This window comes from Sesamum indicum, linkage group LG11 (assembly GCF_000512975.1).
Source record: "Sesamum indicum cultivar Zhongzhi No. 13 linkage group LG11, S_indicum_v1.0, whole genome shotgun sequence".
In the NCBI taxonomy this organism is placed as follows: domain Eukaryota; kingdom Viridiplantae; phylum Streptophyta; class Magnoliopsida; order Lamiales; family Pedaliaceae; genus Sesamum; species Sesamum indicum.
The window spans coordinates 7,510,968-7,533,006 of NC_026155.1; the positions used below are offsets into that span (position 1 = coordinate 7,510,968).

Below are 22,039 nucleotides of genomic sequence, written 5' to 3' on the forward strand. Positions count from 1 at the left end.
CGAAACCAGCATCCAGAGATGCAACATAGTGTGAATAACGTGCCGAAAGATCAAAATTATCATAAACTGTATTAAAAACACAGTCGCCAAGCTCCTGAACTCCAGTTGCTCCAACAGTTGCTTCTCATTTTTAGTAGGAGTATCTTGAATTTCATGCGAGGAAGCATCAATTTAAGAGCTCGTCGCTTAGCAACTAACGCAACCTTACTTTATTATCCACATATTCCGAGCTGTTTCTATGTTTTACTAAGTTTTGACCTTGTTGGAACAACTTCTGTTTCATATAATGGTATTGAGTAGGTATGAAATAGCTGCAGGTTTCTAGCAAGTTACAAGCTTCATCGAGTTCACGAGCAGGAAAAGAATCATTTCAAACAAAAGGATATCAATGACATAGATAACAGTACTGTGTATGCTTAAAAATAATTTCTTAAATTGATGCCCAACACAATGAAATTCTGCTTTTGTAATCCTCCAATTCGTCTAAGTTCAAGCTGCATGTATCAACATTCACAAAAGCTTGATGCATTTTAGAAACCTATTTTACAGGACGTGTACCCATGATTCTTTTCCAGGGCACGGAACTGTACATGCCATAGAACTGGTGTTTTAGCTGTCAACCTGCAAGTCTTTGGAAGCAAAATGGATTTGAACACTGTAGTCAGGCATCTAGAAGAAGATTTTGATGTCTTCAGAACCATATGGCTCTTTCCAGTAACAGCAGTTGTCCCGTTCTGATGGTTTATAACACTGCCCTGTACTACCACAAGACTCGAATATGAGCCATTCTGTGTCTCTTTCGGATAAAGTTTTCCCACATTAGTTTGAGGGCTCTCATTCTTACTGCCATTTGATGTAACAGTCTGATCATCGTCTGAACCATTTAGGATTCTCTTGGCTTCACTCAAGAATCCAATGGCTCGCCATGCATCAGCAACTAGCTGTATAGTTTTCTTTGGAGGATGAATACCTTTTTTCTCCATATCATGGAGGAACTCTTCTGCTTTCCATGGCTGTTTTGCTTCTCCATAACCCCATATAAGAGTATCGAAAGTCTTTAAATTTGGGGATACATCCATTTCACACATCTTCTCATACACCCTAAGAGCATATTCCATTTTCCCAGCAGTACACCACCCACTGATGATTGTAGTGAATATTACAACGTTAGGATAGACTCCAGAATTTATCATGAGTTTCAACAGTCCCTCAGCCATTTCAGGCTCTCCTGCACGAACATAGCCTTTTGCAAGAATGCTGAAAGCATGGATGTCAGGTTCTATCCCAGACTTAGCCATGTCGTCAAATATTTCTTGGCACTTGTCCATGAGCCCGACAGAACTCCATGCATTCATGATTGTGCTGAATGTTACTACATCAGGTTTTACCCCAAATTCCTCCATCAAACTCAGCGTCTGCACAAATAAGAATATGATTACAGAATACCACACAAGTAAATCGTACCTAATAGAGCATCCAGCTCAAACTAAGGCAATATCTAGAGAAGCCACTTGACTTTCATGAAGCAATTCACAAGCTCTTTATGCAATTGTAAGGCATTATTTCCAAATTCTATCTGCTATTTGGACTCATAGTTTAAATTGAAGCAGAGGACGAGCTTGAAGGTCAGATTTAGTGAGAGCACAAAGCAGCTGAATGGACCTGAGCTTATGGATAGTTAGTTAAAGACATAAAATATCATTAAAACAAGCTTAATGAGCTGTGGGGAAAGAGAGAGCAATAAAGAGTATAACTTAGGAGAACAAATGCATCAAAGAGATGTGATATACAACAAGCCTCCACATTAACATTTTATACCTTATAGAAGCATCAACCAAGTTGCTGCAGGATCTTATAAGCCTTTTATGATATTCAGGAACCTCATCATCCATGACATAGGACATATATGGATAATCCCAAGGGCCAAGTTTGAGCAAGGAAAAACTTAGTAATAACAAATTGCTAATAAGTATCATATTCAGCAGTGGTGTTCCATCAGATGGTAATATATGAATCAGACCCTAATCCAGCAATGCTCCCTATCTTACACTTCCCTTTCACTTGATTTACAGAAATGAAAAAAAATGTTGGTGACCTTTTGCCACAATCAAGAGGAATTTTAAAAGTGAAGCTCCTAACACTGAATACTTTCAAGTTAGGGAGTAAAGTGAATTTTGGTTCCGGGAACAGATGAATTGAGAGATAATAGTCTCCAGTACAATTACGTACAGAGCAGATACAGAGAATTGTATTAGCATCCTTTAGCCAGGGTCAGAATTTTCCCTCTTTCTGTAGTAAGAAACTGAAGCAATTGTAATTCGTTATTTCACTGAAACTTCCAATTCAAAGTATTGGGTGGAAACCAAGTACGCACTAGGTGATGTCTCAAGAGACAACAAGCAATATGCACTGATTATTTCATACTGATACACCGAAAGAACAGCTTAGCCTTTGTTTGTAAACAAGATTTTTATCCACCCATGAGGTAAAGATCATAGAAAACCCTGCCCAATAGTGACATGCTCGCCTGGATCACCACATAGCAATAACTTGTTAGCCAATTAAACTAACACTTATACTTAGGTACACATCTAATAACTAACAATTTTTATGTCTTCAAGTGCTAAGTTTCATTTGGTTCTTAATGAAAATCAAACAACATAATGAATTCTGTGTTTAAACTAAAGAGGACTTGACAATAAGTGGCCATCAGTTATATGCTGGATCACATTTTTATTTTTGTTAAGTACATATACTCCAATAAAACTTTCAGATGCGTGTAAATCTCATATCTATGGGCAGTTGAATAAATACTCACTAAGAACTTCATGTACCTTGCACAAGTTAGTGATATCACGCATGAAGATGCAAAATGTTTCTTGAGAAGTGGAGAACATATGTGGTCAACAAAAATGCATCAGGTCGACATCAAAAGTTAAACTTACCTCATCAACTCCATCAGGGTCATTAATGTCCAGAAATCCCTTGATAAGTGAGTTGAAAACAACAAGATTCGGGTGCACTCGTAGATCCTTCATTCTATACAAAAATCTCAATGCATCTGTCATGTTTCCTTCCTTGCAGTAACCATTTACAATAATACCACAAGTCCGCTCATTTGGTTGCACCTTTTCATTTTGCATCTGAAAAATCATAGCTTCAGCTCTGCTGGTTTCCCCTTTTTGAGCATAGGCCTTTGCGATTGTGTTATATGTCACAGCATCAGGCTGGACTCCAGCTGAAATCATTCTATAAACTACATTCCATGCTTCTTCAACATCGTCCTTACTACACCAAGCTCGGACAAGAATATTGTATGTCCTGTCATTGGGTTTCACATTTTCTTCTTGTTGCATGGTATCCAATAGTTTTAAAGATTCTTCAGGCTTACCTATGATTCCAAATCCTTTAATTAAGGTGTTGAAGGTGCTGATGGTAGGCTTACAGCCTTTCTCCCTCATTTTCTGGAATATTTTCATTGCCTCTTTCATATTCCCAGATTCAGAGAAAGCATTGATCATGGCGTTGAAGAATATTGAGTCAGGTTTAAGTCCATTCTTTTCCACCTTAGAGAGGAGAGAAGGAATGGACTTGAAACGTTTCTGGAGTGTGAGAGCAGCTAAAACGGTAGTGTATGTTACAAGAGTTGGCCTGTGGCCTTCTTCTGTTAAAGCTTTAAAAATGAAATGCACTTCACGGGGCTTTCTCCTCTCTATCAAAGTATTCATCAACTTGGTTCTTGAGCGAACTGTTTGGCAATGATTATTGCTCATGCAGATAGGGCAGGCGGATTCACTAGGAGAACTCATTGAGGCTGAAAACGAGTGTATTTGCTTCTCTTGTATGTGTGGCTCCTGAACAAACATGCACAAACATCACAGAGTGATGAAATGTCAAACATGTCATGTACATCCAAAACAAGGTAATGAAACAAACTTGAACCAAGATCTTGAATTAAACACTTTGCCTTAGATAATTTGTTGGCATAATTTGTGAGTAGACAAAGAAGTCTACTAATGAAGCTGCAAAATGGAAAAGTGCAAGCACTAAAAAAGTGAAGAATACAAGTGAAAATTTCAGCAGACTACTGTGCCAAGTCATGAGTAAAGGAATTGTCAGACAGACTCTCTCATAATAATATGAGTTAGAAACAGAAAGATTAGTTTAGTAGGTTCACAACTTTCAAATGGAAGAATGAGGACATTAAAGAATCCATGCAAAACATACATCCAACTGAAATTACTAACAAAAGTTCATTACTTTGTAACATGACCTATGGTACAAGGGCAAACTTTATGATTTCCTTGTTCTTCTAGTTAATCCAATTTTGATGAGTGTAGTTTAAGTACCATATGATGTTCAGGAAATAGAACAAACAGAGACATTTTCTCTTTACATTTTACCTCCCCATTATTTCTATTTCAGATATGGCAAAGGACAAAATTGCTTGGTACAGCAGTAAATATGAAAGAATTTGAACATAATTCCATGGTTGGTTGGTCCAGTTCAAATACCTGGAACCATTCTCTGGCCAAAATGTTAACTGAGTTATTATATTGTGCATAACTTGGAAGGAAAAACAAGTGTCGTTAGAGCTCAACATCTTGTTTTCTTCTTCAATAATGAATTTGAATTTAGTTTACAATTTGAATTTATATTGTCTCAAATTCTCAGAGCATGCGTGTCTCAAGACACCAAAACCAAGAGATCGAATTTAAGATCACATGCTCTTGCACTGTGGCAGAAGAAGTTTATAAATCTCACCTAAAAATTTATAAGAGCATTAATTGTCTAAACGTGAATATGACAATGCATTTCAATGGGATGAATGAGTTTATTGTGTCACAAGTAATACCATGGTTTTTGATGCTTGAACTTTTGAGTTGCTCATCATCGCCCCATTCTGCTGCTTCCTTACTATTATAGAGCGGGTCTTTTCTCTACTGTGGTCTCCCATATGCCTTGCTGATTCTTGGAATGTGTGGACCTTCTCTGGCTGCTGATTTTGCATATTAGTAGCTTCTACATATCCATGTCTCACAATTTCATCGATACATCAACAACAGCAGAAGAATTGGGAGCAGTGGTCTCATTTTTGAGATATTCTACAAACCAACGATCAGTCAGGAAAGAATCCATCGAAGAGTAATCATTTGCATGAAATTCATCAACATCTAAATGTGATGCATTGCATGTTCGCAATAATGACAAGTCAAGAAAATCTTAAAAGTAGTACTCAACAAAAACTCAGATCCCCCAGGCCGATCTGAATCTGATTCTTCGAGCATTAGATTGCACTGAAAATCATATCCATGTAAAAAAAGTGCCAATCAATTGTAGATAAAAAGAGTTATGCTCATAAATTCAGCTCTAACACTATCTTCATCTAAAAGATTTTAACTACCACATGTAAGTCCCAACAATCAACCAAGAAAAGCGCTCAATTTGCAAAGGGGGATAATATCCAGCATCAAGAATAAAAAATATCATAGCCCCAGATAGATAAACCCAAAAGTAGATTGCCAGATCATAAGGCAAACTCATTATCTAACAAGAATTAGAGTAAATTAAATTTAAAATCTTAGGATGCAAATGAAAATTTAGTTCTGTTCTAAGCCATAAAAATGGGAACCCAAGTAATGCCAGTGAAAATCCTTGATAGACTATCCTAGAAAGCTTACTTCAACTAGAAAACAAGCAATGAACTTCACGGATCCATTAACAGATACAGACAGAACCCCGAAATTAACAACACAAGAAACGCAAGAAAAACGACACAAAAGCAAAACCACCAGGAAACACTTTCTGCATTCATATGACAGAAACACACACTCAAACTCACACAATGCAGTAAGGGATAGAGAAATAGTATGAAAAAAGCTGGGTGGTACCTGCAGAGGAGAAGAGGAATTTGCATGGACTGTCTGAGTGGGGAATCTGCACGTGAAGACAATTTGGTATTGTAGAGTTAGTGGCATTTCACTTGTTGGGCCAATCCTATCCACATAATATTATCAGGAAATCAGAGAGAGGGTGTGGAGATTTTCCAGTTGCATGAGGCTGTCAGTGGAAGTTAAAGGGAACATCTTTGTGGGATCGCAGCCTGCCACGTCCCCTCTTGCATTTTCTTTCTTTCTTTTTCTTTTTTTTTTTTGGCCTTCAACATTCTTTTTGGGTAAGAACATAAATTATTAGTCTATAAAAATGGATAAAGTACAATAAGAAAAATAAAATTGACAGTTCGAATCAAGAAATATTAATAAAAATAAGTGTAAATGTCAAACAAACATATTTATATATATATATATGTTTATTTATATATAAAGTATATATGAGGCTATGCAATAAATCAATATACATAAAGAATGAACATGAATAAAAAGAAAAAAGAAAAATGATTACCGTCCTCTCCCATGAGATTTGGTGTAATTATACGTAAATTCCCTATAGTTTGAGAAATTATATCTAACACCACTGAGGTTTGCTTTCGTCTAACAATTAAGTTCCCTTATTAGTTAAATTTCACAAAATTAGTTGATATAAACACAAAAATTGAATGAAAATTGACATTTGCTATTATTTGACTTAAAACTAACTTATTGTAGGTCAAATAATTTCTTTTCAAACTAAACTACTCTTATAATGGTAAAGATATACCTCCTCACATGCATTAACATGTGAAGACGTATGAGAGTAATTTGGTTATAAAAAAATTTATCAAACATGCTATAAATCAATAATAAGTCAATTGGAGATAAATATAAATTTTTTTTCTAATTTTTTGTTAATATCAATAAATTCAGTTAACTTTGTTAACGGACGGAAACAAACCTCAAAAATATTAGGTGTAACTCCCAAACAATAAAGAGTCTATGTATAATTACATAAAATCTCAGGGAGGGAAGTGTAATTATCCATAAAAAAATGTTTTGGATAAGCTTTCCTGTCTATGTGGGGTGAATGTTTTCTTAGTTGCCTTCTACTTCCTAAAATGAAGAATATCTCAATGCGAAGGAGAATAATGAAAATGTTCCGAGTAGCTGAACCAAACATATAGTACAGTACTGGTGTGGAGAGTTAAAACTGTTGAATGCATTCAGAGGACTTCAATCAAGTCAAGCAAGACTGATGCTTTAAAATGTTGGGACAGTCTCAGAGAAACATATCCTAATAGTTCTTTCTTCAGGGAACACCAAAACTTGGACGGTGGGCAGAAAATGAAGACATAAAGAGATCCTAATGATCCACCACTACCATTTAGCTTAGTCACTCATTGATTTGTGAACATCCACACAGCTTGCTTCAGTTTGTTGCTTTTCCAACACACACTGTCTGCAGCCAAATGACATCTATGGCAATACAATATAGTGACCCTACCCTCATTTCAGCTTATGAAGGCCATCTTCTCTCATACAGGATAAGCCATACACTGCTGCAGCTGCACAACAATGGGTCGAATAACATGAAATGAAAACAGGCACATATTGAGTTCATTATACATAATCTATTCAAATCTATTAATCATTTCCTCTACTATCTGATAAAGCAGTACGATGGAAGTTCTTCAATTCAACAGAGTTTCTAGCTCCACTTAACAGCGTTCCACCAAAGTAGGAACTACAAAAATGAGCTATATCCTCCATCCAGGGGTACCCTAGGATTGAAAACAGCAGAGACCGTCAGATGGGGGCAACATGAGAAGCCAATGCTCTGAGAAAAAGAAAGTATAAAGCTTGTTAGTCCCAAGAAAAACCAAAAAGAAGTTCTTTGTATGATAGACTAACAAAAATGATAAAGAGTAAACGTGTAGAGATTAATTTGCTGTTATAACATTATAATGCAGGCTCTTGATTGGGAAAACTGATTGCTTTTGGTTCTAGGCCTGTTAACAGGAAATAAACTTCAACATTTTCTAGAGGACCTTGACTTATTGGTTAGCAGTGATGCTAGGGTTCGGCTTATGGCTTGAGAAGCTCAATAAATCAATTACCTACACAGGAGGTGTAAAATTATATCCAAAGATTGCACATAGGACGGAACACATGAGGTCAAAACCAAAAAAACTTCTAAAGTCAATGACGAAATAAGATCAGTCTAGGTTTAACTCTTAATTCAACTAACAAAAATACTGCATAATATTAAAAATGGTATGGCTGCTTCATAAAGCAATATCAATAATGTAGTTAACTTGAATATGAACTATTTCATAAGCAGATTCAACAAAGACCCATTGTTGAATTTAGATCAAAAGAGTATGCAGGAAAACCAACTGTCTAGTCTTCACAGTGGGATACGTATGGACAAACAAAAAGGGAGTGAAAGAGAGTGACAAGTTGAAAGGCCACACTTTTATGGCCTTCATAAGTCAATCAGTGTACAAAAAGATTTACCTAAATCACACAATGAGGCAGATCTCAATGAGCAATACAAGACATCAAATGAATTATTCAATAATGAGCATCATGCAGTATTGTGTCAATATCATGCTTATCCACAACATATGGAAAACCAATAGGAAGAGCAAGTGAAGTACCGGAATGCTTAGCAGAACTCCTTCAGCGTTAACCAGGACAGGCATAGCTCTTCTTGCAGCAACTGGGATAGACTTTAAGGACACAAGAGCTCGACGTGCTGATAATACAGCGTAATCCGTTGTTTTTTCAGTTAGTTGCTCTGTTTTTACAGAAGGGTGACTTGGTGATTGAGAGTCTCCCATATCTGTCTTCTTCAACAAGTTAGAAAGATATATCCAATCAGTGTCTATCATGTGGCGCACCTCCGCAACCTTCTGATTCCCAGTTATGCAAGAACTGCAAAAACATTGTCCTTCTGTACCCAGCTCCTTGACAGCAACAACCTCATTTGTACACAATGCATTACAAGAACCTGTATTGCTTACTTTCCAATCCAATACAAATCTATTCATGAAGTATCCCACTTGCCCAGGATAAAATAATTGGCTCAGAGTTGCACCTGAAGATCTTACGTCATCTTTTGACACATCAGAGAGATATTCAGCTTTGGACTTAAAATTTTCACTTTCTTCCTTCTGCAGAGAAATAATACTCCTATGGGTACAGTGACTAAGAATGCCACATTTTTTGGCTTCAGTTAGAACGGACTCAGAGGATGCCATATCCAAAAATGGAACGCTTGAAGCATCTGGTAGGAGTCTATTTAAATATGCTTCACTCTCTTTTATAATCTGCTCTAACTCGCTTTTAGCAAAGCAATTTTCCCGTACATATGAGCATCCATGAAACAACTTTACCATAGGAGGCAAAGATGAATTAACAGAACAGCACACCAGGACCTGAGTTCCTTTGGATCCTGGTGCTGGACATAGGTAACAGCTGGCTACAGTGAGACAAGTCTGGAAGAATGCAAAGCAGCAGACTAGTTACTATAATTTTCCGCCAGAATATACAAAGTTCCACCATGCAATTTAAGACTCGCTAACAGATGAAACGTCAGGGCTGAAATTTCATCATTACTAAGCATACAACATCATAAGCAAAAGATAAAGCATTACTCCCATATAAAAATTGTGGCAGAAAAAGATTAACCTTGCATGGAAAAGTACGAAGGTAGCTTAGTAGCAATTTTGATGCATTCCCTCGAACAGGCCTATGTCTTTGTGAGATGAACTGATGTATACAAAACGAACAGAATTAGTACCAAAATAACAAATAATAGTGGTGCATAAAAGTTTTAAATGAGGTATTATTATGAAATCATGCATGCTGGTCGACAATACCTGCAATACCATAGCAGCAAACTTTGCAAGGTAAATGTCCTTGACCTCCATTGCATGGAGATTTCCCAGATCAATCACTGCATATCCATGCTGAATTGAAAGAGGGGGTGAGGCGTCAAATCATGAGGACAAACAACAATGTAAAGTATCACATAAACTTTCTATTTTGTCTTCAGTCTTTTTTCTTTCAGCAGAATATGCCAAATACAAAAACTAGTTTGAAAGTAATTTTCAGCTTCATAGATTATGAAGACTAGCTCTTTGCATTACAACAAAAAGGCATCTCAACTGAAGAGCATACAGGCATGACGGTCACAGCCTGATTCAGCAGCAGGCGACAAACATTGTCAACATGCAATCGCGTTCTTCGACATGCTGATATGACTGCTTGCAGCTCAGCCTTGAAAACAGCTGTAGAAATTACAGCATTGTAAAGAAATTAGTGGGATTGAAAAGACTGTGAGCACTAAAACTTAACACACTGACAGCAAACTGAATTCTACTTCTTTGAAAACAATTATGAGGTAGCACAGAAAAGGACCAGTCCTACAAATCAGGCAGTAATATAACTGGAATTCAACACTTAGCACCAAATGGTAAAAAGATCAAACACTGTTTATAAGATTGTTTCATATAAACAATTTAGCAACAAGAACCTATAAATTCTAAGTGAAATTTCAAGTGATTAGACCAATGTGATCCTCGTACTTATCATGATCAACATTCAATAATATGTCATACACTCTTCATTTTAATCAAACGCCTGCATCAGTATAATGACTTACGTGATGACAGGTTAAACAGTGACATTCTGATCCTATTGCGAGCATACAAGGGACTCCTATTTGTTGGATCCTCCACCCATTTCTTATAACCAGCTTGACAAATCTGCAACACTAACAAACTAATTTTATAGCTACTTGGTAAAGGAAGTAAGAAACAACTAGAAACAAATAAACAATTATAGAATGGTTACGAGCCGTTTTGATGCGACTGAATGCTTACATTGTACATATCTTCTTTTGAGAACTCTAGAAGTGGTCTGACCAATATAATGCCATGAGCTTTTGATCCTTCTCCTCTAATATCAGGAAATTCCGGGAACATTTGAGAAGTAAATGCCATGCCAGCAAGACCAAGAATGCCACTATTTCTAGATAATCTGAGAATGAATAGCTCCGCCTGCATCATGCCTGTGCTTTAGCACTCATAATATTGTGTTTACAACATCCTTATAAAACTCATCAATATGCATTTTCTTCATGATTCAAGCTTTTTCCATACAAATTGATGTATTTCAGAAAGAAAACCATTGGCTCAAAATAGAAAATCAGACAAAGATCAAGCGTCTTCCTAAAGACTTATAGCAACATTCGTTTGACTAACAGAGATAATACATACTTGAGTGATGGCACAACCACACAATTTAAAGACTACATAAATAATATGAACAAAAAGAAAAAATGCTAAACGAAGAAGCATTAAAATAAACGAGAAACAGATGCTACAAACCTGGTCATCAGCATGATGTGCGGTTAACAATATCCCAATCTGCAGCTGGCTACATATGTTTTGTAAAGTTTGATACCTGGACGGATAGATGTTAGAGATAGGAAGACCAAGTTCAATAGCATAGGGGGATTGCATGATCTTCTCCTACACTTTTATTCCCTCTTTTCTTCTTTTTTCTTTTTAAGTTTGATACCAGGGTGGATAGATGTTAGAGATTGGGAAACCCAACTCAATAGCATAGGGGGACTGCATGATCTTCTCCTACACTTTTATTCCCTCTTTTTATTTTTGCTTCCTTTTGTTGGTGGTGGTTGTAGGGACTAGCTAGGGGAAAAAACAAGACAATTTAGTTAATAAGAAAATCACCTTTTATTGCGAGCTGCTTCTTGCAAGTGACCAACCTTGGGTCTACCATCCAACCATTCACAGCGAGCAACTTCACATTTGATTCCTAAAGAGAGCCTACATTATCTATCCATCATCCAGAGAAATCAATACAAGCCTCACTCTCTAACTGTATGCAAAACCACGAAAAAGAAAGAGGTATAAGTACCCATATCTGTAATTCGCTGGTAAACAAGGTTTGCTTCCTCCGCACTTTCCTTACGTAATCCATGATCCACAACAATTGCTAAAAGACCGTCAATGAACTTGTTTCTTCTATTGGCAGCAGCATCAAAGTCATTAGATTTCCAACCAGCAGCTAATATACAGAGCGCGATACTATCAGGACCACCAGAAACAGCCATTGCTGAAAAGAACAATCAGAACACCTTGTGAGCTCCACCAATGATATATGATACAGAATAGGGCACGATATAAGTTTAGTAATCCTATTTATGAAATGACTGATTTTGAATAATTTCAAACGTCTATAAACTGAAATTGATTATGCAATAATTTAGAGAGAGAATCTTAGTGAAACAAAAAGACATAGCCCCAGAAAGACTCGGTTAAAGTGGCATGGAGTTCACAAATTGTGTTAGAGATGTTTGAGATGGTTTAAGCACCTCAAACAAAATAAGCTAGACTCAATATTAGGAAAAAAAGAATCAACAACTAGCACTAATGGATAAGTTGGAGGAAGACACAAGTTAGAATCACATGGCATGAGAGCAATAACAAGGATTTGAAGCTTTGTGGAAGGCCCCAAAAGAATAGAATAGAAAAGAAAAGCATAAGTAAAGGTGAAGCATACTCTTTAAATATTTCACAAAGCTCCACTGAGTTGTCTGTTGGTTTTTATTGAACCTTAGTTATCACTTCCAGGGGGAGTGACTGGATTTTAGTCCAGGAGAAGATTCAGATAAAAGCAATAGAATACGAGAGAAGTGCTCACTAGCCCAAAAGAAATTTTTGCCATTTTGAAGCTTAACCATGTAGTTTTCTGGCAAAAAACAAGGAGATGATGCAAAGAAGCCAAATTTTAATATTTTAATTTATGGGGAATATAAAATTGTACAGTGGCAAAGAAGAACTTACCCTGATGCATCACAGTGATAATGCACAGGGTATTCAGTTCCCAACTACTGAGGACCTATAGATCGAGGCAATGAAAGTGAGTTGAACTCAGCTCATTAGCTCATAGCAAATTAGGCCGAGCCTGAGCTCGAACTTCAACTCAGCTTGATTTCAGACAATATAATGAGCGGAGTCCGACCAAACTAATTCAAATGAGCTGCTTATTAGTTGTAAAATGATGGATGGAGAGGTGGAACTGTTGGCTTGAGGTTCTTTGGAGTTCGATTGGCAGGGCAACAAACTTCAGCTTAGCAATGTGCTCTGAGAAGTCCACTGCACTGCAGCAACAAAATTCACGGAGATAACATGAGAAGCTCCGTGATGCTTAGGCGACGAAGTTCACGTGAAGCGAGAAGGAATTCCGCTTCAGTTAAATGATGCAAACCAGGCAAAGAGTGAAAAATGCAACTCAAAGTTAAAATTCTATTTTAGCTTATTTTACAGCCATGCATAGGGATTCTTATGCAATTTCAATTAATTCCAGGATTTATTTTCTACTACTATTCTCCATTTTGTATTTCCATGGCCCAAATAATACAGTCAGAACTCAGGTCTAGTGCTTCATAAGATCTTTAAACGAATTAACAGGTGAAATAAAAAACTCTTAGCAGATAAGTTTTAATTCTAAGAGAAAGTTTGAATCAGTTCTATGTTAGATTCAATCCTTGGCTTCTAGAAACATATTACTAAGGCGTTATTAATTAGCACAAAAAATGGAAAAATGTTTACAAGGAACTTAGATAGGCAAGAAATTTTGTATTTGAAAACGATATAATTATCTCGATCAGTTTAAGAGACTAAGGTGAAGCGTTAAAGGGGAAAGTGGAAGGTTCACATCCTTGCTCAGCTAGCTCTTAAAGTAAGTAGATTGCATCAGTAAACAGTATAACTTGCAGTAAAGCAAATTCATCAGATAATTTTGATCTAGAAGTGTTACTCTATGGCACTATAACATCATGAGCTGCATCTAATCTATGATATACATGGCTTAAGATGATATATGATTCGGTGTATTTATTCTAATATGCAAGTGTACCTACACCTCTGAACCATGCAACTAGCAGGTATAGCAGAAAATAAGTTGCACTCGGTCAGTACAACAATCAGTTCAGGCAAAAAAGATAAAGTTCAGCACATCTCTACGAGTATAAAATGTTCTGTCACTTTAACTCTTGATGGCAGAATTTCAGCAAGCTATAACTCTGTTTAGTGAGAATTACTTGCAATACATCTAATGTCAATCCTCAGTATTCCACTTCTTAATTCTGAGAGATATGTTAACTTTTAACGGAAGGAGAAATGTGAAAACTTTTATGGACAATCAAATAATTTTTTCTTTCGAAGGTAATGAAAACATGTCAAAACTTTATTTCAGAATTGATGTTATGCCAAATAAAGATCCAATAGAAGCTCAACTCTGGAAACGCCCATTTAATCTACACAAATCAGGTAAAATTCAATCAACATTCCTTTGTTTTCTAGAAGTTTCAGAAAGAAATCACCAGTTATATAATTGATATACAGTGCCCAAACTGCATAGCATTGATAAACTATAATATTTTGATTTTTACAACTAGTGGATGAAATAGTGAATGTATAAGATAAGTTCAAGCAAAGTGGTATATATGAAAGGTTTGTTTTGAAAGACTAATCTAAGAAACTAAAATAGGAGCTTATGGAATCCCTAAGGCCTCATTTTGATTATGCTGAAAGTTGCTTAAGAAAATGGAAGTACAAGACATAAACATCTAAGATTCCCAATTACATTTCTACTCTTCATTTATCCGTCATAAAATTTCTCTTTAACTCTGTTTTCATTGTATTAATCTTCTCGTGTGTTGCCTCTATCACTTGCCAGAATAAATTGTATCTATCTATATTTCCTTCTAGGGGTGTCATTCCTAGTAAAGCAAAAGAAGAAAAATACAATGAGGCCATACCACTAATCCAACGAGTTCTATCACATCAAGAACCTTCATAGTAATTCTCACACGTTAGCATCTACAATATATTCATTTTTGTTCTTGCTTTTTCCTACTAGTTAAACTAGTGCTGAAAAAGTTTTCAAATTTCATTTAACAATTGATTATTAACAATAAAACTATTGTAATCATTTTAATTGTTAACTAGGACAAGAAAAAAAGAAGACGATTTATTACTAAAAAATAAAAAATAAAGAATCTTTCCTCTTTATTTCTGTTGTACCAATCAAAGGGTGGCATTCGTGCTATGTTTGAAGTCATTTTTGGCCATCTCAAACGGCCCAAAAATGGTTTAGAGTTTAGTCTAGTTTGGGCTTCAGCTAGGTTAAAATCATCTTGAGACCCCCACCATCGTGTATTCCAAGATCAAGTGAAAAAACACAATCCACCCCTCTTCATGTGTTATTTATCTATATAAAATTATAAAATGCCCACTATCAAGCCATGATTTGACATCTAAACTAACTTTTGCCTCCTCCTAAAAGTAATACTGAAATATATTTTTATCCATTTTCCAACAATTTTCAATTTCTATCAAAACATAAAATTTGATATCTAAAATAACGCTTGTCTTCTCAAAAGCAATACAAAATATATTTCCATCATTTTCAGTACTTTTCAATCATCTCCAAGAGTAATACCAAACTCATCCTCCAATACACAATTCAAACCTCCAAAAGACTAAGTCCTTTTTCAAGATCATCCAATATCAACTTACGCACAACTCCAAAACACTCCGTTCAACTTTTCTTTCTGGTTCTGTCATGCCAAACTACTTGAAAAGTACCATACTTTTAACTATGTAAAGTAACTCCCATTTCCCACTCCTGCTGATTGAATCAAACGAGGAGGCCTTCAACTACCCAAACCACCCAGTATTAACCGGCAAAAAAAGAAAGAAAAAAGAGATGAATGAATCTCAATTTCTCATCACCATTCCAGCTACTTAAAGTTACAGCATTAAACACAAAAACTGTTAAAAAACAAAAACGGCGACTCACCTATTGGCAAAGTTCACTAGCCAGCTAAGAACCTGCTTCAACTCACTGGGCAGACTTACTTAAATATCGACACAACACAAGCAAACAAAAGTCTTATGCATTATTAATTCAATTAGAACACAACAACTTATAGTCACAGAGAGTACGGAAAAATGGTGATATGCAATAAACACGTACCGATGTGGTGATGGGGTTTGAGGCCAGCCATCGCCATTTTCTGGGCAAACTTCCCTCGGTACTTGGACAAGTCGATTTCGGCGAGCCCGTGGCTGCAGAAGAAACGAGCCCGCCTCGCGCAAGGGACTTTCCTTAGCCGAGAAATGAAGGTTGGGATCATCACCATGGTCGGCGACGCCGTTGTCTTGGTATGAACGTGGAGAGGCATAAGGAGGCCTCGGGCTGCCATGGATTTATCCACAATTGCCCGTCTTTCTCTCAAGACATAAATTTAGGGGTTTATAAGTATTTGATAAAATGTATGGATATTTTAATGCATTTTATGTGCGTTTATTATAGATTATTTTAATATTTTTTAATTATATTAATGTATAAATTAAATTAAATTAATTTATTAAAATTTTAACTTTAGTTATATAATTATTATTTTTTAATTATAGCATGGTTTCCAAAAATTTAAATTAATTAATTTAAATTAAATGAATGAAGATAGTTGGAAATACAATTCTATTTGTACTTCTCTTAAATTAAGTTACGATGATTTTAAAACTATAAATTACTAAAAAGGTGTTTATTGCAGTTTAAAGTATTTTTATTTTTAAGTTGAACTTTTTTTGTGATACTTTTGTCCTAGTTATATATTGTATATTTAAAAAAAATACTCCAGCCCTAACTAAAATTTGGTCGTTTATAATAATAGTTAGGTAATTTTACGAATTAGATCGTAATATACTTTTTTTTTTTTTTACCGCATAGTTATGCATCAACTTTTTTCTACTTATAGCTATTATGTTATGATTGATATATAGAAATGCAGTTAAGTGAGAACATAATGGATTTAGGAATAAAATAAAAAAGAAAAATGAATCACATTTTAATATCATTCCTACGATTTATATACACAATAAATTAGAAGGTAATAAAATTATCATTCCTTAGTTCATAGTTGATTCTATTAACATAATTGATAATTAGAAAATAATGATTAGTAATGAAATAAATAATTTTTTTTAAAAAAAAATTATTCATCTTTTATTGAATATGTTGAATTCAATTATATAACAAAAGTATTTTCAAAATTACTTACAAAAGGTTATATGCAATTTATGAATATCTCATACATTATTGAATATATATAAATATTATTTATTTACTCAATAAATAATTTATTGACTCTGATGCGTGGATATTAGCATAAGTCCGCAGTTCTTGGATCTTGATGTTAGATTTGGACTAATTGAATGAAAGCTCTTAAGAAAAAGGACCTGCAAAACAAAATGTTAATACTTCAATGCTTAAGTTAGTACTGTGTTTGAAAATTAATAATACAAAATGATGAAAAGCGTTAAAAGAATGAGATGAAATGATGAAGAAGTAGAAAATCAAGTATATGAATGTAATAGGAGTGTGGCAGAGCGGCAGCCAAGTTTTCGTAGAGTGAGGGGGTCTTCCGCCTAAGGGTGAATCCCTTATTTATTGAAGGGTGTCTTTCTCAGCCATGGAACTAGTAGTGCTTAGATAGAGCTTGATCCAATCCCGTTTTTTTAGGGATCCTATTGTTGGGATCACTATTTAGGTGAGGGAATGAGTCCAAGGCAGAGGAGGACTCCTAGTCTATTGGGAGTCTGTCGTGTGAGAGTCCATGTTTTTTAGGGAACTCCACCCACCATGCATGCTCCAGGTTGGTTAAAAAGAGGGCATACATGGGAAGCATGAATGCTAGCCACATGGATCAACGGATGAATTGTGAGCGAGAATAGGTTGCTTGTTCGGCATTTGGCTGCAAACATTAGGCTCTTCGAGGTGGCCTTCTCTTTTTACGAGAATTGGGGTCAAGCGGTAAAGTGTTGGGCCCTTTAATTCATTGTTGGACTATAATTCATCGGATCACACCAATCATTCAATCCCCTCTACTCTAAGGAGGATAGGCGCCTTCATCTCCTTCTTAGAGTAGGAGTCCTTGTCTCCTTGGATCTAGGAGGAGTCCTTTCGTCAACTGGAGCGGGGCTCCTTGAAGCAGTCTTTCTTATTTTTTCCTACTTTCATGCGTCTTTTCGATTGCTTGTACTCGAGCATCGTGCTACTACTTTCTGTCAAGGAATGATGGCAACTTTTAGACCTAGCCTTCTTAATTGCTGGGGAGTGATAACTACCTGCACCACGAGTACAGGCGGTTACAAACCCCTTCACTCACGAGCGGTTACAGGAGCGTGCATTCAACTCTCTACCTACGTCCTTTAAACAGGTAACTTCTCTTCATTTCTTCTTCTTTCTTTTTTCTTGAAGCATCAGAAGTCTTTTCCATCAGAGAGCTCTGTATATATTTTGTTCTTCTTCCTCTAAAGATTTTCAGAGTATATTTCGTGTAGAATATGTCTTCTTCCGATGAGTCGATCCGTTTTATAGGCAAGACCTTCGCGGACAATGATCCCTCGAAGGCTACTTTGAGGCGGACAAGCGGTCTTCCACCTAGTTCCCCTCGAGGCCGAATGAGGAGTCTCCACCGAGCGGCAATAACAGCCCGTCACTTGATCGATGAGGAGGATATTGATCTTTAAGAGGGGGGGAGAGAGGAAGAGGACTCTTCCCCTGGAGATGAGGAGAGGGAGGTTTCTCCTTTGCCTCTTGAGTGGGCCTCATCTGTCATCAAAGTCATGGGAATAGAACAGTTGATAAGGGAGTACTACATCCCTCCGACTTTTGTTATCTACACCCCCTCCCCAAAGAGTCGTCCTCATCTGCCTCCCCCAACTGCTTCACCTTATTCTCTGCCCAGTTAAAATTAGGTCTGTGTTTCCCCATCCCTTACTTCTACTCCAATGTGAGTCGTCTTTTCGGTGTACCCTTGAATCAATTAGTTCCCAACTCTTTTAAACTTCTAGCTAGTTTCTTCATGGTCTTTCGCTTTCGTTAGTTTTCTATTTCGGCCAGTATCTTTGCATAGTGTTACCGCTTGAAGAGAGCGGAGACGGCTTTTTTTTTTCATGCCTCGTCCTGGAATCTCCTTCTTGCCTTCCCCCCATCCCCTAAAAAACTGGAAGAAGAGTTTCTTTTTCGTCTTGTCTTCTCACTCTTGGTCCTTCCCTAACTATTGGATTAAGGAGGCTCCTCCTCCTCCTCTTCAGGTTACTCCATTGCGCTAACCTCCTTGTTGGATATCTTGAACGACAACCCCTATGATTGTCGGTCCCTCATTGATGAAAGACTGCTAGGTCACATCAGTTTAAGTCCCCTGGTGGAACCTTTGGGGGACTCCCTAGGTATTTTCATTAGTGTTTTTTGTCTCCCATTTATTCATGCTAGTTCTAGATTATGACATAGGTGATTTTTTCTTGGTGTAGAGAATATCATGTTTAGTAAATTAATGTGGGACCATGCTTTGGGGGTTCGAACTGGAGGGACCCCTCCTACTCGATCTCCTAGAAGGACCCCTTCTTTCAATAAGTCTAGGGGAAAATGCATTGTCTCTCCTACCCCCGATGTTACTCCAGTGGGCTCTTCCAAGAAGGCGAAACTAAGCTCAGGCGGGGCCTCCCTGGCCAGCTCCACAAGACCAACCTCAGGACCTCATCCTCTACCCTCTCGCAGGGATGAGAAGGGGGTGTCCCTTAAGTACTTCCGCTCCTACTCTGCCTGCTTGCATACTTGTCAATCCTTGAATCAGGAAAGGAGGAGTAATGCTCCGTTGGTAGCTGAACTCATGAAAAGGGTGCTGCCTTCGAGGGAAAAGCATTTGCTAACCTCCATGACGAAGGAGGAACTGGAAGGGATAGCTTCCTCTTACATGCTCAAGGTATGGCTCTTTTTTACTTTCTTTTCTTCTTTCAAAAGGTGAGCTTCTGATCTCTTCCTTCTTTTGTTAGTCTATTTCTATTTGCAAGGAACTCTTTTCCCATCTTCCCAGCACTCAACATGATACCCGAAGGAGGAAACTGGAGGAGAAGTTGGAGCGCTTGGGGGCTGAGTACATCAAGCTCAAGGAGGATAAGAAAGAGGCAGTGGGTCGTTTGCAACAGCTGGAGAAAAAATTGAAGAAAATGCAGAAAGAAGCTAAGGGAACGGGGAGGCTCTTAAACAAACCATGGAGAAGGCGGCCCTTGAGTTCCCCGATACGGCAGATGGGTAGCGCTATTTGAAGGGGTACTAGGCAAGTCATCTGGAGCAGTTCGAGAAGTCTAAGGCTTATCAAAGAGAGTTCGCTGAGATAGCAGGGCCCTATTTTGAACATGGCTTCGTGGCATGCAGGGAACAATTCAAAGCGCATGGGTATCCCCCGTCAGGGGAGGAACTCTTCTTCTTAGATATTGCCACTGCCATGGAGAATGCTCCAGATCCTTTTTCAAAGCTCCTGTTCCCATGGGTAGATGCATTCTTAATTCTTTGCCTTTCTTAACATTTTGAATAAAGGTAAACTCTTTTATGCTACTTTGGAGATAAAGTGACTAAGCACGGGTATCTTTCCGATCAGTCTCTATACTTCATTAAAATTGGTTGGTGCTTTCATGTCCAAGATGACTTTAATCTTGAGGGGGTTGGCCTCAATTTCTCTTTAGGTTACCATGAATCCCAGGAAACATCCTCCCGTACTCCAAATGCCCATTTTCCTAGATTGAGCTTGAGCCGGTAATTCCTCAAAATGAAAAATATTTCCTCCAGGTATATGATGTGCTTTTTGGATTCTTTACTCTTTACTAGTAGTCATCCACATAGACTTTATCATTCCTTCCTAGTTGTGGAATATTTTGTCTACCAAATGTTGGTAAGTAGCTCCTGCATTTTTTAACCCGAATGGCATGGTTACATAACAGAACGTGCCGGTATAAGTGATGAAACTCACCCTCTTACGATCTTCAAGAGCCAACATAATCTGGTGGTACCCTTGCGATGCGTCCATCATGCTCAGTTTCACATTCTGATGTGGAGTCAACTAGTTGATCGATTTGATGTAGAGTACGAAAATCCCTCAGACATGCTTTATAAAGGTCACATTCTTTATTTCCCTCCAGACTTAGGTACTAGGATCACATTGGATAACCACTCAAGAAATTATATCTCTTTGAAGTGTTCTATTGCCATCAATTTATCTACCTCAGCCTGGATTATCTTGTATTTCTCATGTCCAAAATATCCTTTCTTTTATTTCACTGGCTTGATGTTGGATCTATATTGAGGTAATGCGTAATGACGTTTGGGTCGATTCCTTCCAAATCTTGGGGGCTCCATGCAAAGATATCTATATTGCAGCATAAACTTTGGCCAAACTATATCCTCTATTTGGGAACCAATCCAGGTAATTTTCTCTGGGTCTCCAGGTACGAGCTCAATGTTTAACAATTCTTCAGTTGGTTGAACTTTGGCTGGTGTCCCTCCTTCTCCTTTAGCTTCCCCTACAAGTTCGACATCCTTCCCATGCTTGTTTGGGGGTGCCTCTTTAAACACCTCATTTGTATTCTTCTTCTGCCCTTTTTTTACAGCCTCTATATAACATTTGCGTGATTGGAGGGGATTCCCCTGCATTTCTACGCCATCGGATGCAGGGGACTTGATCTTCATGTGGTACATGGAAATGACAGCATGTAAAAACATTGAAGGTAGGTCTCCCCAAGATGACATTATAACCGGAGGGTATGTCCACGAGCAGGAACTTTATTAGGCAAGTTTTTTTTAGTAGACCCGGTTCTTAATGTTAAAGGAAGTGAGATCATACTCCGAATATAGATTACCTCCCCGGCAAAACCATATAGAGAAGTATTCACTTTTTCAAGGGGGGGTGTCCCTCAACCACATCTGGTCATAAGCTTCCCCAAATAATATATCTGTTGAGCTTTGGATCTGGATCAATCAGTAAAAATTAGTAAAAAGTTTGAGCATTCACTTTGGATATGGATCAATTAGTAAAAAGACTTGGATAACAGAACCTGCAAAACAACACGTTAACACTCCGACAAGTTAGTATTGGATTCAAGAGAAAATAATTACCAAATAAATAAATAAATTGAAAGTTGAGATATGATGATAGAGTTTATGGAAGAAATTATGCTAAGATTGCAGTTAGAATGCTAGATGCAAATTGACAGCAATATTCACAA

The 22,039-nt window shown here is 37.2% G+C and overlaps 2 protein-coding genes across 8 annotated transcripts; both read right to left on the reverse strand.

Annotated features, from left to right (window-relative positions):
* LOC105173514 (pentatricopeptide repeat-containing protein At5g21222-like) lies at positions 412-6,158 on the reverse strand. Of its 5 annotated transcripts, none has more exons than XM_020697815.1 (5): positions 5,892-6,158; positions 5,237-5,297; positions 4,856-5,105; positions 2,946-3,854; positions 412-1,415 (listed from the first exon to the last, which is right to left on the reverse strand). In XM_020697815.1, the coding sequence occupies exons 3-5, from the start codon at positions 5,009-5,011 to the stop codon at positions 531-533; spliced, it is 1,950 nt and encodes a 649-aa protein (XP_020553474.1). In that variant the 5' UTR covers positions 5,012-5,105; positions 5,237-5,297; positions 5,892-6,158; the 3' UTR covers positions 412-530. The 5 variants fall into 5 exon arrangements, with proteins under 5 accessions (XP_020553474.1, XP_011093579.1, XP_011093578.1 ...); XM_011095277.2 differs by having other exon boundaries at positions 5,242-5,297; positions 5,892-6,157; XM_011095276.2 differs by lacking the exon at positions 5,237-5,297 and having other exon boundaries at positions 5,892-6,157.
* LOC105173515 lies at positions 7,071-16,215 on the reverse strand. Of its 3 annotated transcripts, XM_011095282.2 has the most exons (12): positions 15,951-16,042; positions 12,752-13,068; positions 11,823-12,020; positions 11,636-11,720; positions 11,270-11,345; positions 10,763-10,939; positions 10,543-10,645; positions 10,047-10,168; positions 9,758-9,847; positions 9,567-9,647; positions 8,534-9,373; positions 7,071-7,710 (listed from the first exon to the last, which is right to left on the reverse strand). In XM_011095282.2, exons 2-12 carry the CDS (start codon positions 12,759-12,761, stop codon positions 7,618-7,620), a joined length of 1,875 nt encoding a protein of 624 aa, XP_011093584.1. In that variant the 5' UTR covers positions 12,762-13,068; positions 15,951-16,042; the 3' UTR covers positions 7,071-7,617. The 3 variants fall into 3 exon arrangements, with proteins under 3 accessions (XP_011093584.1, XP_011093583.1, XP_011093582.1); XM_011095281.2 differs by lacking the exon at positions 12,752-13,068 and having other exon boundaries at positions 10,059-10,168; positions 15,951-16,215; XM_011095280.2 differs by lacking the exon at positions 12,752-13,068 and having other exon boundaries at positions 15,951-16,215.

Coding starts and splice junctions, on each gene's coding strand:
- LOC105173514 (XM_020697815.1), bottom strand. CDS start 5,011: ATGCAAAATCAGCAGCCAGAGAAGGTCCACACATTCCAAGAATCAGCA. Junction 3,855..4,855: donor TTCAAGCATCAAAAACCATG/GTATTACTTGTG, acceptor ATGTTTGTTCAG/GAGCCACACATACAAGAGAA. Junction 1,416..2,945: donor ACCCTGATGGAGTTGATGAG/GTAAGTTTAACT, acceptor TTATTTGTGCAG/ACGCTGAGTTTGATGGAGGA.
- LOC105173515 (XM_011095280.2), bottom strand. CDS start 16,179: ATGGCAGCCCGAGGCCTCCTTATGCCTCTCCACGTTCATACCAAGACA. Junction 10,940..11,269: donor CACATCATGCTGATGACCAG/GTTTGTAGCATC, acceptor GGCATGATGCAG/GCGGAGCTATTCATTCTCAG. Junction 10,646..10,762: donor CAAAAGAAGATATGTACAAT/GTAAGCATTCAG, acceptor TTAGTGTTGCAG/ATTTGTCAAGCTGGTTATAA.